At 39.8% G+C, this 15,415-nt stretch overlaps 1 protein-coding gene across 2 annotated transcripts in view; it reads right to left on the reverse strand.

The window, feature by feature from the left end:
* The window catches only part of BEND6 (BEN domain containing 6), a 59,912-nt gene that overhangs the window by 17,120 nt on the left and 27,377 nt on the right, over nt 1-15,415 (reverse strand). For both annotated transcript variants that reach the window (XM_036318496.1, XM_036318497.1), the window contains exon 3: nt 9,948-10,125. In XM_036318496.1, the coding sequence (XP_036174389.1) occupies nt 9,948-10,125 (178 nt within the window). The remainder of the gene's footprint in view (nt 1-9,947; nt 10,126-15,415) is intronic.

Below are 15,415 nucleotides of genomic sequence, written 5' to 3' on the forward strand. Positions count from 1 at the left end.
GGCCAGATTATTGTTGTTTGTAGGCAAATTAGCTATAATTTTGCACTGAAGTTGCTAGAGGGCCAGACCATTATAAATAGGGAATCAGGTTGTTTGCCAGGACAGTAGAAGTGATTTTTTTCTGAAGATATGGGCAAATAACACGATTTATTATATATATATATATATATATATATATATATATATATATATATCCCACGTTCAAAGGCTGTTAAATCACATTGTTTACCCATATCTTCAGAAAAAAAATCACTTCTACTGTCGTGGTAAACAACCTGCTTCCCTATTTATAATGGTCTGCCCCTCTAGCAACTTTAGCGCGAAATTATAGCTCATTTGCCTACAAACGTCAGGTGGTCATAATAATCTGGCCACTCAGTGTAGAACATTTCCATCTTCTCAGAAAGTTGCTTCATGACCCTTCTAAGTCAATCCCTGCACTTGCCTCAGAGGCAACCACACATGTGACATCTTTAGCCACAGGTAAGTTTTACATGTTCTAGAATTTCATATAATTCTCTTCTTTTTGTCTTTTTCTCTCTCTCTGCATAATGTTTTGAAATTCATTCATGATGTTCAGTTATTTATTGTTTTGTTGTTGCTGACTAATATTCAATTACATGGATACTCCACAATTAATGTATCCATTCATTTGTTGATGGGTTATTTTCCACTTGAAAATACAACTTTTATTTTAAAAGATTTTTTAAATGAGATTTTTAGAGAGATTGGAAGGGAGAGGGAGAGAGAAACATTGATGCAAGAGCAAAGCGTCTATTAGCTGCTTCCTGTACACCCCACACAGAAGATTGAACCGGCAACTCAGGTTGGGAATTGAACTGGCAATCCTCCAGTGCACCAGAGGACGTCCAACCAACCAAGCCACACTGGCCAGAGCAAAAATATAACTTTAATGGTCTCCTAAGATTCTAACATATTGATGTCCTATAATTTATTTAAATGCTCCTTTATTTTTTTTGAATTTAGGTTGCTTTCAATTTTTCTTTATTACAAAGAAAACTCTGATAAACCACTTAGCACATACATCTTCACATGCATCTATGATCATGCTAATGCTATACATTCCTGAAAGCATAATAATAGGAACAAAGGTATAAATGATTTTACGACTCAATTAATATTGCTGAATTGCTCTTCAGAAAGATTCTTGCAACTTAAGCTCCCACTGGCTATGCAAGAAGTTGCCATTTTACCGCACCATCAATAACAGCATTAATCACTAACAATATTCTTCACTATTTTGATAGGCTAAAATCTTAGTACAAAAATTACTTGATTATTGTGAAGTTAAATATATATTTGCTTATGATTATTTGAACTTCTATGAATTATCTATTAGATCATAGAATATTAGTACTTTTTTATTTTATAAGAGCTTAAATTATGGTTGTAAAGTGCTTATAAGAGTGGCTAATACATTTTAGGCACAATGTATTAGCTACTATTATTAACTGCCTTTTATGTTGAACATTTTAACCTTTTATTTCTCATATGTGGTATTTTTCTTAGAGTGTTTATCTTTTAATTTAAAAATTTTTGGAAGGACACACATGTTTAGTTTTTATTTGGGTTAAAGTAGCAGTCTTTGCTTTAGTATGTTATTTATTTTTAAAGTCATTAATTATTTATATCAGTTAAATATATCCCCATATAGCTTGTACAGTTTAAGCATCTATTTATAAGTAAGCTTTCCCCACAAAATATATCTTTAAGACTTTTTATTTTTATTTTTTTAAATATTTTTTATTGATTAAGATATTACATATGTGTCCTTATCCCCACGTTACCCCCTACCCACCCCCCCCCCCCCCCGCTCATGCGCTCACCCCCCCCCCCCGTTGTCCGTGTCCATTGGTTAGGCCTATATGCTTGCATATAAGTCCTTTGGTTGATCTTTCCCCCTTATCCCCACCCTCCCCTACCTTCCCTCCAAGGCCCGACAGCCCAATCAATGCTTCTCCGTCTCTGGATCAGTCCTTGTTCATCAGTTTATGTTGTTCATTATATTCCACAAATGAGTGAGATCATGTGGTATTTATCCGCTCTCCAGTTCCATCCATACTGTGGCAAATGGTAAGAGTTCCTTTTTCTTCTTCCTCTTCTTAAAGGATACCTTTCAGCATTTCATATAATGCTGGTTTGGTGGTGATGAACTCCTTTAGCTTTTTCTTATCTGTGAAGCTCTTTATCTGACCTTCTATTCTGAATGATAGCTTTGCTGGATAAAGTAATCTTGGTTGTAGGTTCTTGCTATTCATCACTTTGAATATTTCTTGCCACTCTCTTCTGGCCTGCAAAGTTTCTGTTGAGAAATCAGCTGACAGTCGTATGGGTACTCCCTTGTAGGTAACTGAGTTTCTTTCTCTTGCTGCTTTTAAGATTCTCTCTTTGTCTTTTGCTCTTGGCATTTTAATTATGATGTGTCTTGGTGTGGTCCTCTTTGGGTTCCTTTTGTTTGGGGTTCTCTGTACTTCCTGGACTTGTAAGTCTATTTCTTTCACCAGGTAGGGGAAGTTTTCTGTCATTATTTCTTCAAATAGGTTTTCAGTATCTTGCCCTCTCTCTTCTTCTGGTACCCCTATAATTCTGATGTTGGTATGCTTGAAGTTGTCCCAGAGGCTCCTTACACTATCTTCATATTTTTGGAATCTTTTTTCTTTTTTCTTTTTCGGTTGGGTATTTTTTGTTTCTTTGTATTTCAAATCTTTGACTTGATTCTTGGGATCCTCTTGTCTGCTGTTGGATTTCTGTATATTATTCTTTATTTCAGTCAGTGTATGCTTAATTTCTAGTTGGTCCTTTTTCATATCCTCGAGGGTCTCACTAGATTTCTTGAGGGTCTCACTAAATTTATCAGCGGTTTCCATAAAATTCTTGAAAAACCTTATAACCGTGGTTTTGAACTCTATATTCAGTCGTTTGCTTTCCTCCATTTCTGTCATTTGTGACCTGTTTCTTTGTCTCCACATTTTTTATGCTTCCCTGTGTTGGTAGAGTGGTTTTGTGTGCTAGGTGTCCTGTAGGGCCCAGTGGCTCAGCCTCTCCAGTTACCTGAGGTGGACACTCTTTGTGCACCCCCTTGTGGGCTTTGTGCACAGTCTTGTTGTAGTTATGCCTTGATTGTTGTAGGATCACTGGGAAGAACTGACCTCCAGGCCAATTGGCAGTGAGAATCGGCTGTGTCTGCAGTGGGAGAACTTCTGTGCTGAAGACACCCTTCTGGGGCAAGACTTGCTTCTGTGGGGCTTTGGTGCTCACTGAGTCTGCCCCCTGGGTGTGTCCCTTATGGATCTGAGGAGTTATAATCCGGATGGTCCCCCTCTGACCACTGGGTACACTGGCTCTTGAAGGTTACCCAGCCGGAGCTATGAAGAGAACTGCAGATTCCCCTTCGTTTTTTGGAGTTTGGAGGTGCCCTGATGAGGCCCAGCTGTGAAGAAATGCAAGCTGCTGTGGGGCCTTGGGCCTTCTCTTGGAAGTTCTGGGTCTGTGGCCCAGCTGCAGTTTGTTAGGTAATTTTCAGGTTGCAAAAGGCCGGGGCATTCATATGCAAAAGCCTCTGCTGCAGACTGGGTGGAGCGGGGTCTCAGGGAATCAAAGGGCAGAGCAAGGAACTATGGCGGATTCTCAGCCCTGCCCTAATGGGCCTCGCACGTCTCAGTGTCCTGATAATTTAATTGCTGCAAGCACCTCTGAGGGAAAGCCGCCCCCGAGTTCCAAGTTCTGCCCGCTGCCAGACAGTCCAGTTTCTCCCCGTATGAGTCCTGGGTCCCCAGAGACTTCCTGGAACCGGAGTTCAGAGCAGTCGGGAGCTTGTGACTCCCTCCCGATTCAAAAAGACAGCCGCCTCCTCAGGTGCCAGCCCCCTTCCGCGCACTCTTGAGCCTCCGTACCTTTGCACTTTACTTCCGCAGCTCCTGGCCCTCAATGTGCTTTTCTCCTTCCTTCTAGTTGTAGAATTTCCACTCCGCCAGCCTTCCTGCAAGTTCTGGATGATGTCCGTTTTGTCTTTTTATTGTGTTTTGAAGTTGTTGTAGGAGGCAGCAATTTTGGTGTTTCCCTATGCCGCCATCTTAGTTTCTCTATCTTTAAGACTTTTAATGGAAAAATTTAAATACAAAAATAGTAAACACCCATATACTCATCCCCCAGTCTTAACTCACAGCAATCTTTTTTCATCTATACCGCCATCCAATTTTTCCCTGCCCTCTAGATTATTAGTACTTGAAACAAATCACAGGCATCATCTCATAGCATCTGTAAATGTTTCCATGTGTATTTCTAAAACGTAAGACATTTTACTTATTTTTTAAAAAATATATTTTATTGATTTTTTTAACAGAGAGGAGGGGAGAGGGATAGAGAGTTAGAAACATTGATGAGAGAGAAACATCGATCAGCTGCCTCTTGCACGCCCCCTACTGGTGATGTGCCCACAACCAAGGTACAAGCCCTTGACCGGAATTGAACCTGGGACCCTTGAGTCCGCAGGCCGATGCTCTATCCGCTGAGCCAAACTGGTTAGGGCAAACGTAAGACATTTTAAAAATATAACTATAACACCTATGTCACAGCCAGAAATACTCAACAATAACTTTTTAATGTCATTTTAAAAAACTAAGTAAATGTCCAAATTTCTGATTGTTTCTCTCTTTTTTTTTTAAAGTTAGTTTGAAGCAGGAGTCAAAAAAGGCCCATACATTACAATTTGTTGTTGTCTCTTCTAAACTGTAAGTTTTCTCTCCCTCATATTTCCCTGCAATTTATTAGTTGAAGAAAGTGCATCATTTGTCCAGCCAAGTTTCCCAAAGTCTGGATCAGGGGTCCTCAAACTTTTTAAACAGGGGTCCAGTTCACTGTCCCTCAGACCGTTGGAGGGCCGGACTATAGTTTAAAAAAAAACAACTATGAACAAATTCCTATGCACACTGCACATATCTTATTTTGAAGTAAAAAAACAAAACGGGAACAAATACAATATTTGCATTTGCATGTGGCCTGTGGGCCGTAGTTTGAGGACCCCTGGCTCTGGATTATGCCCCTTAAGTGGTGTTTAACATAGTCTTCTGTTCCCTGTATTAGGTTTAAATTGGTAGTTAGGTCTACGGGGCTTGATCAGATGTTGGTAGTGTTTTACTTCCATCAGGTGGCATTTAATGCATGGTTACCTTTTTTCTGTGTAATATTTGCAGCCACTGATGATCACTGCTTAGATTCGCTATGCCATAGAGGTTGCAATGCCAATATGCTAAGTTTTTTTCTTCTTCACTTATTAGCTGGAATTCTACAAAGGGAAACTTCATTTTTTCAAATATTTGTTTACCTGGCAGTTCATTTCATATAGTAATGGCAGAACAAATGTTGTTTTTTTGTCTGTATTTGCTAATTTTCAAAATAATGTTGTTTCTGTCTGATGACCATTCAGGTTTTTCTTCTTTGCATACCATTATAAATCATGCATGATATGTTTCTATCTATTGTGGTTATTATTCTTACTGGTGCTCAAACTGTCCCACTTGCGGCTAGTGGGAACCTCTTCTAGTTGACATGTCCACATAGTCTTTGCTAACTTCTTTGCTTCCTGGGATGACAAGATGTTCATGTACTACTAGAGTATGTCCTCTTCAAGCCTGCTGACAAGGCTCATCTTGTTCATCTCCTGTACAAGATGGAGAATTAGCCATTTCTACAAAGAAACTATCTCCTTTTAGTGGAAAATTATATTACAAGACCATGTCCAGGTCAGGAGTGCTTTTTGGTATTGGATTCTTATGTGTAGGCCTATTTAGTGAACAATATTAGAACGTATTTATTATTAATTTTTAAAGACAAATTTCATCGTATTATTTAAACAGGTACTTCCCATTTAAATTCAGAACATGGAGATTTCATTTTAAACTATTTTTAGTGTGCCATGTGGTGTGAAATGAGAACCCAACTAGAACCTGTCCTTCCCCCTACAACACACTGGGGTTTACTTGTTGAATAATTCATCTTTTACCTGATTGACTTGCAGGATTTCATTGCAAAATGAAAATTCAAGACTCCTTAGAGCTTCTTAAGAATTTTAATATGGTAATGACAGAGCCTTTAACCACTATGTGGAGCCTCTCTAAGAGCAGGGCCCTGTGTAAGGGCATAGGTGACACACCCGTGACTTGTGATAGGGAACACTATAATAGCAAGTCTTACATAGCATTTGCTATTTCCAGGCTCCGTTCTGAATGCTTACATGTCACCTAGGCAATCACTTTTATTACTTTTAATTTTGAGAAGAGGAAACTGAGGTCAAGAGTGGCTGAACAACTCGCACAAGTTTATACAGCTAGGAGGTGGCAGAGCCAGGGTTTAAATCCAGGTGTTTTGGCCCCTTTAAATCCTTACTTTTTACCTCTGTGCTATAGTGCCTTTAGGATAGTTTCTTTATCATATATAAGAGGTTCTATTTGTGAGATATGCATTCTGTTCCATTAATCTGCTGACAATTGCACTGGAAAGTTGCTTTTAATTATTGGAACTTCATGTTATTTAATATTGACAAGTACTTCTTCTCTCATGTATCTCTACACCTCCTACCAGAGGTGTAAAATATCCTTTCAGTATGTTTTGATACATTATGTCACCTATCAATTTCATTTTTTTCTTGGAGATATCTCTCCAGGAACCTTCCATACCTCTCCACAATCTGGACTAGCTCTTCCTAGGCTACTTGTCATCCCTGAACTTCCCTTCACTATCATTCTGTAGCTGTTTCTGGTCATTCTCCTGAATTGGACCACCTGTTTTCTGATTACCATGTCTTTCTCTATTCACTCCCATTTTTTTCTTTTTAAATATATATAATTGATTTTTTACAGAGAGGAAGGGAGAGAGATAGAGAGTTAGAAACATCGATGAGAGAGAAACATTGAGAGAGAAACATCGATCAGCCGCCTCCTGCACACCTCTTACTGGGGACATGCCCGCAACCAAGGTACATGCCCTTGACCGGAATCGAACCTGGGACCCTTCGGTCTGCAGGCCAATGCTCTATCCACTGAGCCAAACCAGTTAAAGCTTACATATATTTTTTATTGTTGACCATATTACAGATATCTCCCATTCCACCCCTCCCACCCTCCTCTTCCCAGCCCCTCTCCACCCCCTCAGGTCTTCCTTACTCTATTGCCCATGTACATGGGCTATGCATGTAAGTATATGCGTTCTTTGGTTTATCTCTTCTCTTCCTCCCACCCCCCTTCCCCCAACCCCACATCGAGGTATGTCAGTCTGTTCCATGCCTCCATGCTTTGGGTCTTATTTTTTTGGTCAATTCATTTTGCTCATTAGATTCCACAAATAAGTGAGATCATGTGATATTTGCCTTTCTCAGATTGGTTTATTTCACTTTCCACACCCATTTCGGAGGACCACATCCTCCATTAGCTTTTCTAAAAGAAAGCATGGGAAGTACATTATTGACAGGTGACAACTTTGAAAATATTATTTCCCTTTCACACTTGGTTGATAATGTCACTGGGTATAAAAGTATAGATTTAAATAATTTCTCTTCAGAATTTTGAAGGCATTGCTTAATTATCTTAGAGTTTCCAGTGTTGCTTGTGAGTCCAATGCCATTCTGGCTCCCAAGTCTTAGCATGTGACATGCTTGTTCTTTCTGAAAACTTTATAATCTTTTCTTTATTTCTGGTGTTCTGACATTTCACAATGTTATGCCTTGGACAAGCCTTTTTTCTTTTTGTGGTATCTTTTGATTGAGAAATGTATGTCCTTCAGTTCTAGAACTTTATCATATTGGTTTTAAAAATAACTTATACCTCTTCTGTTTTCTCTCTTTTAGGACCTCTTGTCTTTGGAAGTTCTACCTCCTGAACAAATTCTTGATTTTCCCAAATCTTTTCTATTTTACTTTTAATGAGAGAAATAAAAATATGTCTGATGCTAATCAGAATGATTCATTAGAGAAGAAAACTTGATCATATAGGAGAGAGTGGGAGAATCTCTGTAGCTATATCCTTGATTAGGTGAAAGAGGATGGGATTTGATGCACAGATAGAGATATTGCCTTTGGCTGAACAATAGAATAGGTCATTCATGAGTGACAGGAGAAAAAGTGGAGCATACAAGTCCAGGTGTAGAGAGATGACAGTCTTCATATCCTGCAATTTCTCAATGAAGTAGGAAGTGAAGTCATCAAGTGAGACTGAGAATAAGGGAGGAGATGTGGGGAGTTGGCAAGCGAGGAGAAAATGAAATGGCAATCTGGGAGTGTGAGAGAGAGAAGAAACTGGTCATAGCAAGTGATTCTTTTCACAGACTGTTGAAACTGATTTGCTACTCTTTAATTTGAATTTTCTCACCTATATTTATAACAGCAATCAGTCTATAACTTTTTGGATGGTGCTTTTAGGTCAAGTCCTTGTGTCAATAAAAGCAGAGACAGTAACAATAACTACCATTATTGAGCACCTACCATATACCACTAGTAATTTCTTCCCATTATATCATTTAATCCTCATAAAAACAGGAAAATGATATACTACCCCCACTGAGAAAATTGAAACTGGTGCTGAGGGTACATAAAGTCACATGGTCAAAGTTTTATAGCTAGTAAGCAGAGTTGAGATTTAAAACCAGGTCTGTAACTCCAAAATCGATACTTTTAACCAGCAATTTATGCTAACTTTCCAGGTGTTTGTCAGTTTTGGTTTCAGGCTTTTTAATTTTATAAAGCTTTTCATCTTACTCTAAGTTCTGGAACAGATTATATAAACATGAGAGTTATCTGCTTCTGTTTGTTTGTTTTAAATCACAAAACCTCACCAGAGAAAGCCGTCTGTTATAAAAATACATTTCAAATTGAAAAAATAGATAATGGCTTGGTATAAACATTACATTTCCACTCAGATGTGGCTGTTTCTACTTAAAACTATAAAGCTTCAGTTTAATAACTACTCCGAGGAAAGCACATGCGCCATTACTCTGTCGACCTCGCTCACCACCACGTTCCATCTGCCTCACTATTTCTGACTCGAAAAATATTGTAGAACTGTTGCCCTAGGCGAGGCTGCCATCATGTTAGTCTGGATGACTGCAATACCTTTCAAGTTCGTCCTCACTTTCTTTCTTCTGTCACTTGTACTCATTCTGCACACGGCAGCCAGGGGGCTTTCTTTCAGAATGCTCTGTGTGTTTACTGTTTATTTCAAAATGTTCTCTGTGTGTTACTGTTTACAACAGAATGCTGCCCAACATAGGCTATAACTGCCATATACTCAGCTGTATACAGTAGTGCATGGTGCTGAACTACAAATGGAAGACACAATTTTTGAAAAATAAACACGTAAACACAACAGAAGATACTACGAAAAGGCACTATGCCAAGTGGTTTTTAACGAGCGTATGCTGATCTTTCTCCTTTATAAGCCTTCCGTGAATGTGATGATTTTCTCAAACCACTCCTCCCAACTCCAAGACTAACATTTAATACATGGACTCTTTAATTCCAGTTGTTCTATAGTGGATTAGAACAGGCCCCATTTTCTAGTGTTTTCCTTAGCAAAGGGGACTAAGTATATCATGAACACCTTAACTTATTTGTTTTACTAATCTTTTCTCTCCAGGGCCTACCAGTGAGTGGCATATATAGTAAGTGCTCAATAAATGTCCGTTGAACATTTGTTAAATGAACACAATATTAAGTATTTTGTAGGAATAATTTAAAACTTTCTAAACAATAAACTAGCAGCTTCAACAGGGTGCTCCCATATTAAATTATGCAATCATACATTTTCTTAAAATGTGACTTTTGTTACTTTTCTCTAAGGTCTTGATGTTCTTTTTCATTCTTGACAGTGGATATGCAACACTTTCCACTCATAATGTATCTTCCCTTTCATCTAAAGATGTCAATTTTCTCAGTTTACCTTGAAGCATCACCAAAGACTGTCGAAGGCGGCTGTTTTCTTTCCGGGTGTTTGTCAGTTTTTGTTTCAGGCTTTTTATTTTCATGCACAGTTCCTCCTTCGATAATTCTTCTAAAGGCTCGTCATCCTCACTGGAGCTCTCACCGGGCAGAAAGGCATTTCCCGAGTATGGGTCTCTCTAAAACACAAGGCAGGCACAAGAAAAGAAGCTTCTAAGCGACCTTACTGGCTTATCCCACGTTCTCTATGCTGAAGGGACCTATGAGTGCCTGTTCTCCCAGGCACTTCCTGTCCAAGAGAGGAGCTGGGCTTTAACTAATGACCTCGCCTCAGCTTTGTCTTCCACGGTCCCCGGGGAAGTCAGAAAAAGGGAAGAAGACCAACGTCCCATGCACGTGTCTCTCGAAGATCAGGAATCAGGGTTCTGACTTTCCACCTCCCTTCAGTGAGAAACACAACGTAGAGAAATAGTGTAACAGAGCAGAATCCACAAGACTACCTTTCACATCTTTTTAACTCATCCCCATCCTCCATTTCTCCCCTCCTTCTCATTCACAGCCTTGCTGTTGCCATGAGGACAATTTTGGGGTTTGCTGCGTCACAGAAAGGAGAGATAAGATTCACCTAGGAAAAAAGCGTTCGTGTTTACCTTTTAGTTTTAAAATAGTCCTTAAGGTCAGTAGCAAGATAACAGTCTGAACATACCTGCACTTGAGTTGTAAAGCCCAGGCTGCGTTGAGACAGAAAAGAATTTTCTCAAATTACCAAGCTGTCATCTATTTATATCCAAACTTGGAAAAGTGGAGCATAGAGTGGAATTGATAAAGTTCCAAATCTAGAAGCTTCAAGTGTAAAGTTTTTTAAAACTATGCTTTATATAGGGTGTCCCAAAATTCGCGCAAGAAGTCATTTTGATAGAAAACACAGGTTTATAATTAAAAATTGTAAATTTTTTTATTGATTCATAAAGTATACAGCATAGGGTTATGTACGGAATAGCACATCAGGTAAATGGCCTCCACAGCTTTGCTGGCACATACGCAAAGCTGTGGTCTTCATTGGTCTTCATTGTCCCTGCTCCTGGGCCATAATTGGTACTTGGTAATGCTTATTCAATTGAAGGGATTGAAATCAAAGGGCAACAGATATTAGAATCTGATTCAATAAACCAAGTAAAATTAGGCTTTTATTTTTTTTTGTTGTTGTTAATGATCACGCAAAATTCAAATCTTGCGTGAATTTTGGGACACCCTATAGTAGAAGAGATGAAGGCATGACATAAAGTCCCTGCTGCCCAGGAGGAGAAAAGAGACTGGTGCCACGAGGTGGAGGAGCCTCGGGAATCAAGACCCAAAGTGGCAGAGAATCAGGTTCAGTTATCTTTGATCTTCCTGCCCCTGCCCCTTGGAGAGAAGGAAGCCGGACTACAGAGGTAGGGATATATGATAGAAGCATCCAGATACATACGCGGCAATTCCAGAGCTGCAGGGCTGGCTCCTTGCTAACAGTCCATTACAAGCTCCCTAAAGAGGCTCCAAGTCCAGCACAACATCAGGGCAACAAGGCACCTCTCTGGGCCATAAATTAGAAATGACCCAAACTGGTGTTTGGACAAATAGACTGGAGACAGCACCCAGACTTCCCAGGGCTCATGCAGAACAGATAGAGAACCCAAATGGTCCCTGTGTCCTGGTCAGGAATAGGTAAGTGCTAGGGAAACTGGTGAAAGAGAAATAGTTTAGTACATAGAGAGGCCACAGGGTGCCTAACCTTATAGAAGGTGGTAATGGGTGCCAGGATGGCAAACCTCAGTGGCAGGTGCCAACAGAAGCCTCACTGGACCAGGAAGGGCTGGCTGTACCTAATACTAACATTGCTGGATGCCTGGGAACCAGGCAGGAAAATCAGAACCTTGGAGGAAGATCAGCTATCCCCCTCCAGATGCTGGGATGATGTGGAAAACTTCTGAAGACTTGCATCGCTTCCCCGGGGGGAAAAAAGAAAGAGGGGAAGGGTAAGAATCTAGGATCCATAGACGCTGAAATCTTGAAGTGACTGAAATTAAATCAATGGCTCAAAGGGACTTTTAAAAACTAGAACATTCTGTCATTCGCTGTGAATGGACAAATTTAAGCTTTTCATTTTCTTATCAAGCAAGGATGGAGAATTAAATGTCAGATGAAATCAAATATAGAAAATAACTGATTTTTGTATGACTTCTAATGTATACATTTTATAAGTATACAAATATATGTATCTGTGTATATACTCATTATTACATATATTTGTGTAGGTGACATATATTACACATATATGTAATATGCATAAATGGTAATGAAAATTACTATTATCATATATGGGCAAGTAACTAATGTACTGACTCAAATATATAAATTCTACTGGATTTGATTAAATAGAAATGAAGGATTTTTTTTTTAACTTAAGGGTGTCTTTTGAGATCATAGTTCTGTGGAGAGTACAGTAAGTCCTCACTTAACATTGTCAATGAGTTCTGCAACTTTAAGTGAAATGACATATAATGAAACCAATTTTACCAAAGGTTAATTGATAGATACAAGAGTTAAGTTCCTATGGCATCTCATCACTGTTATAATGAAACAATGCTGAACAAAATGACATTATTTGAGGACCTGCTGTAATTAAAAAATATTAAAATGTATTGTTCGAACCACTTTAGACAAGTTCTTACAAGAAAGAAATGAAATCAAACAAGTGCTAATAATCCATTAGTAAGCATCAGTGGAAGACAAAGTTAACAGACAAATATCAGATCAGGAGAATATATTTGTGATATCTAAAACCACAAGAGACCAATTTCTATAATAGATAAGATATTTATGCAAATCAATTAAGATAAGAATTAAAACCACTAGAAGAGACTAAAACATCCAACAACAAAAAAAATAAAAACCCAATAGAAAAATGCACAGGGGCAGAGACTGCTAGCTACCTCCAGGTATTGCTCTCCCATTCTTCTACAATAATAGATTTTTAGCTGGGCAAGTATCTGTCAGCTAACAATTACATTTCCCAGACTCCCATGCAGCTCAGTACAGCTATATGACTAAGGATTGCAATAAAATATGAGTAGAAGTAATGTGTACCATTGCTGCATCATGACCTTAAAAGGAATGAGCATGCTTCTCCTGTATATGTTCTCCTGTGTTGATAGAGAGAAAGCCATGACGGTGGGGGCTGTGGTAGTTACCTTAGTCCCAGAGAGAGAGGCTGTGTGTTGAGGAAGGTAGAGCCACAAGATTAGAGGGATCCTCAACATTGTGGAGCTGGCATACCAACACTGGACTGCTCTTGCTGTTATGTGAAAGGGAAAAAAACTTCTATCTTGTATAAGCCACTGTTTGAGTCTTTGTTGTAGCCTTTGCAACATATATGATTACTAATCCAGACTTTAAATATATATATATTTTATTAATTTTTTTAGAGAGAGTGGATGGGAGAGGGATAGAGAGATAGAAACATCAATGAGAGAGAAACATTAATTGCTGCCTCCTGTATGCCCTACACAGGGGATTGAGCCCAAAATCCATGCATGTGCCCAACAGGGAATCAAACTGGTGGCCTCATGGTCCCTGGCTTGACGCCCAATCATGGAGCCACACCAGCTGGGCACTAATCCAGATTTTGATACCTAGAAGCAGGATACCACAAATCTGGTAGATGTCAGGCTGTGGGAAAAAGAGCACAGGTATAACATACTAGAAAGCTGTTGACACCTGTTCGACCAGGAGCAGTTGGGAGCAGTTGGGAGCTTCAGTTGGCCTTGGTGACATATTTGGTAAAACTGTGGTCTGGAAGACCATGTGCTTACTGAGTCTGGAAAAAGAATGTTGGTGTGTATCAGTGGCTTCTTGTTGGTGCTGGCCAGTGTGCAGAGATGAAAGGTTTCTCTTTCATCTGCATTTAGAATACAGCCTGCAATCTAAACCGACTGAGAATCCAGTAATGTTAAATTTGCAAGGTTTGAGCCCTGGCCGAATGTTGCAAGTTTGATTCTTGGTCAGGGCACATACCTAGGTTGTAGGTTCAATCCCCAGTCAGGGCCTCTCGATCGATGTTTCTTTCTCACATGGATGTTTCTATCTCCCTTCTCTCTCTCTCTTCCTCTCTCCCTCTCCTTCTCTTCCTTCCTCTTTTTAAAATCAATAAACATATCCTCAGGTGAGGATAAAAAAAAATCTGCGAGGTTTGAAAAAGCCAATTACTTCTACATCTAAGTAGCTGGAGGGTAAGACTGTGACCTCAAGGTTTTTTGTAGAACTTCTTAAGTTCTCAGCTAGCCGCTGAGATCCATCCCAATGGGAAGGATCAGATTCAAGCTTTTTGTTTCACGCAGTCTTTAGATAACTGCCGTAAGTTGGAGAGGAAAGAGGCTGAGCACAGATGGCATAATAAAAGAGGAGAGTTTTCAGGCTTATTATTGACCAAATAAGCTCTCTGGCTGTAGTTACTTGTAATGGATCCCAAGTAAAATAAGAAGCTTAAAAAGCTATTAAGTTTTTGAGAAAAATAAATGTCTAAAAAAATCACAATACTAGCCTGCGAGAGCATGTCACTATCTTACCTCTCAAGGAACCAGGGATCCCCAAAACCTGCACCAGCAAATTGAGACAAGATACTTTCTCCCATCAACTGCCAAAAACATGAAAATTGGATATCAATGCAAAGTGTTAGTAAAATAGAACAAATATAGGAATCCCTCATGTACAGACCGAAGTGGACATTTTGGAAAGCAATGTTATGGTGTCCAGTCAAATGAACTAGAAATAAACACATCCTATCTAATAAAAGAGAAAACATGGTAATTGGTGTACGACCGCTACCCTTCCCATTGGCTAATCAGCGAAATATGCAAATTAACTGCCAGCCAAGATGGCGGCCGGCAGCCAGGCAGCTTGAAACTAACATGAGGCTTGCTTGCTTCAGTGATGGAGGAAACCAACGTTCCCCGCCTGCTTTGAAGGCCTCTGAGCCTGCAGTTTAAGAAACATTGTAACAAATATAGAAGCTAAACAAAACCCCAGAAACCTGCTTTCAGCGAGCCCGGGATCTCACAGCTGGAGTTATACAGTGTTTCGATTATAGAACCGAAACAAACCGGATACCTTCTTTCAGCAGCAGAAGCCTCAGAGCTGGAGCCAGAGCTAAAGCTGGCCCAGAATAAAAAAGAAAAAGAAAAAAAGGAGCGGTTGGGAGCTTCAGTCACCCTCAGCCTGAAAACAGTCCTCAGCCCCTCACCCAGACTGGCTAGGTACCCCAGTGGGGACCCCCACCCTGAAGGGTGTGTGACCAGCTGCAAACAGCCATCATCTGCTCACCTAGGCTGGCCAGGCACCCCAGTGGGAACCCCCACCCTGATCCAGGACACCCTTCAGGGCAAACCAGCCGGCCCCCACCCGTGCACCAGGCCTCTATCCTATATAGTAAAA

Source organism: Myotis myotis, unplaced genomic scaffold (assembly GCF_014108235.1).
Source record: "Myotis myotis isolate mMyoMyo1 unplaced genomic scaffold, mMyoMyo1.p scaffold_m19_p_7, whole genome shotgun sequence".
Taxonomy (NCBI): domain Eukaryota; kingdom Metazoa; phylum Chordata; class Mammalia; order Chiroptera; family Vespertilionidae; genus Myotis; species Myotis myotis.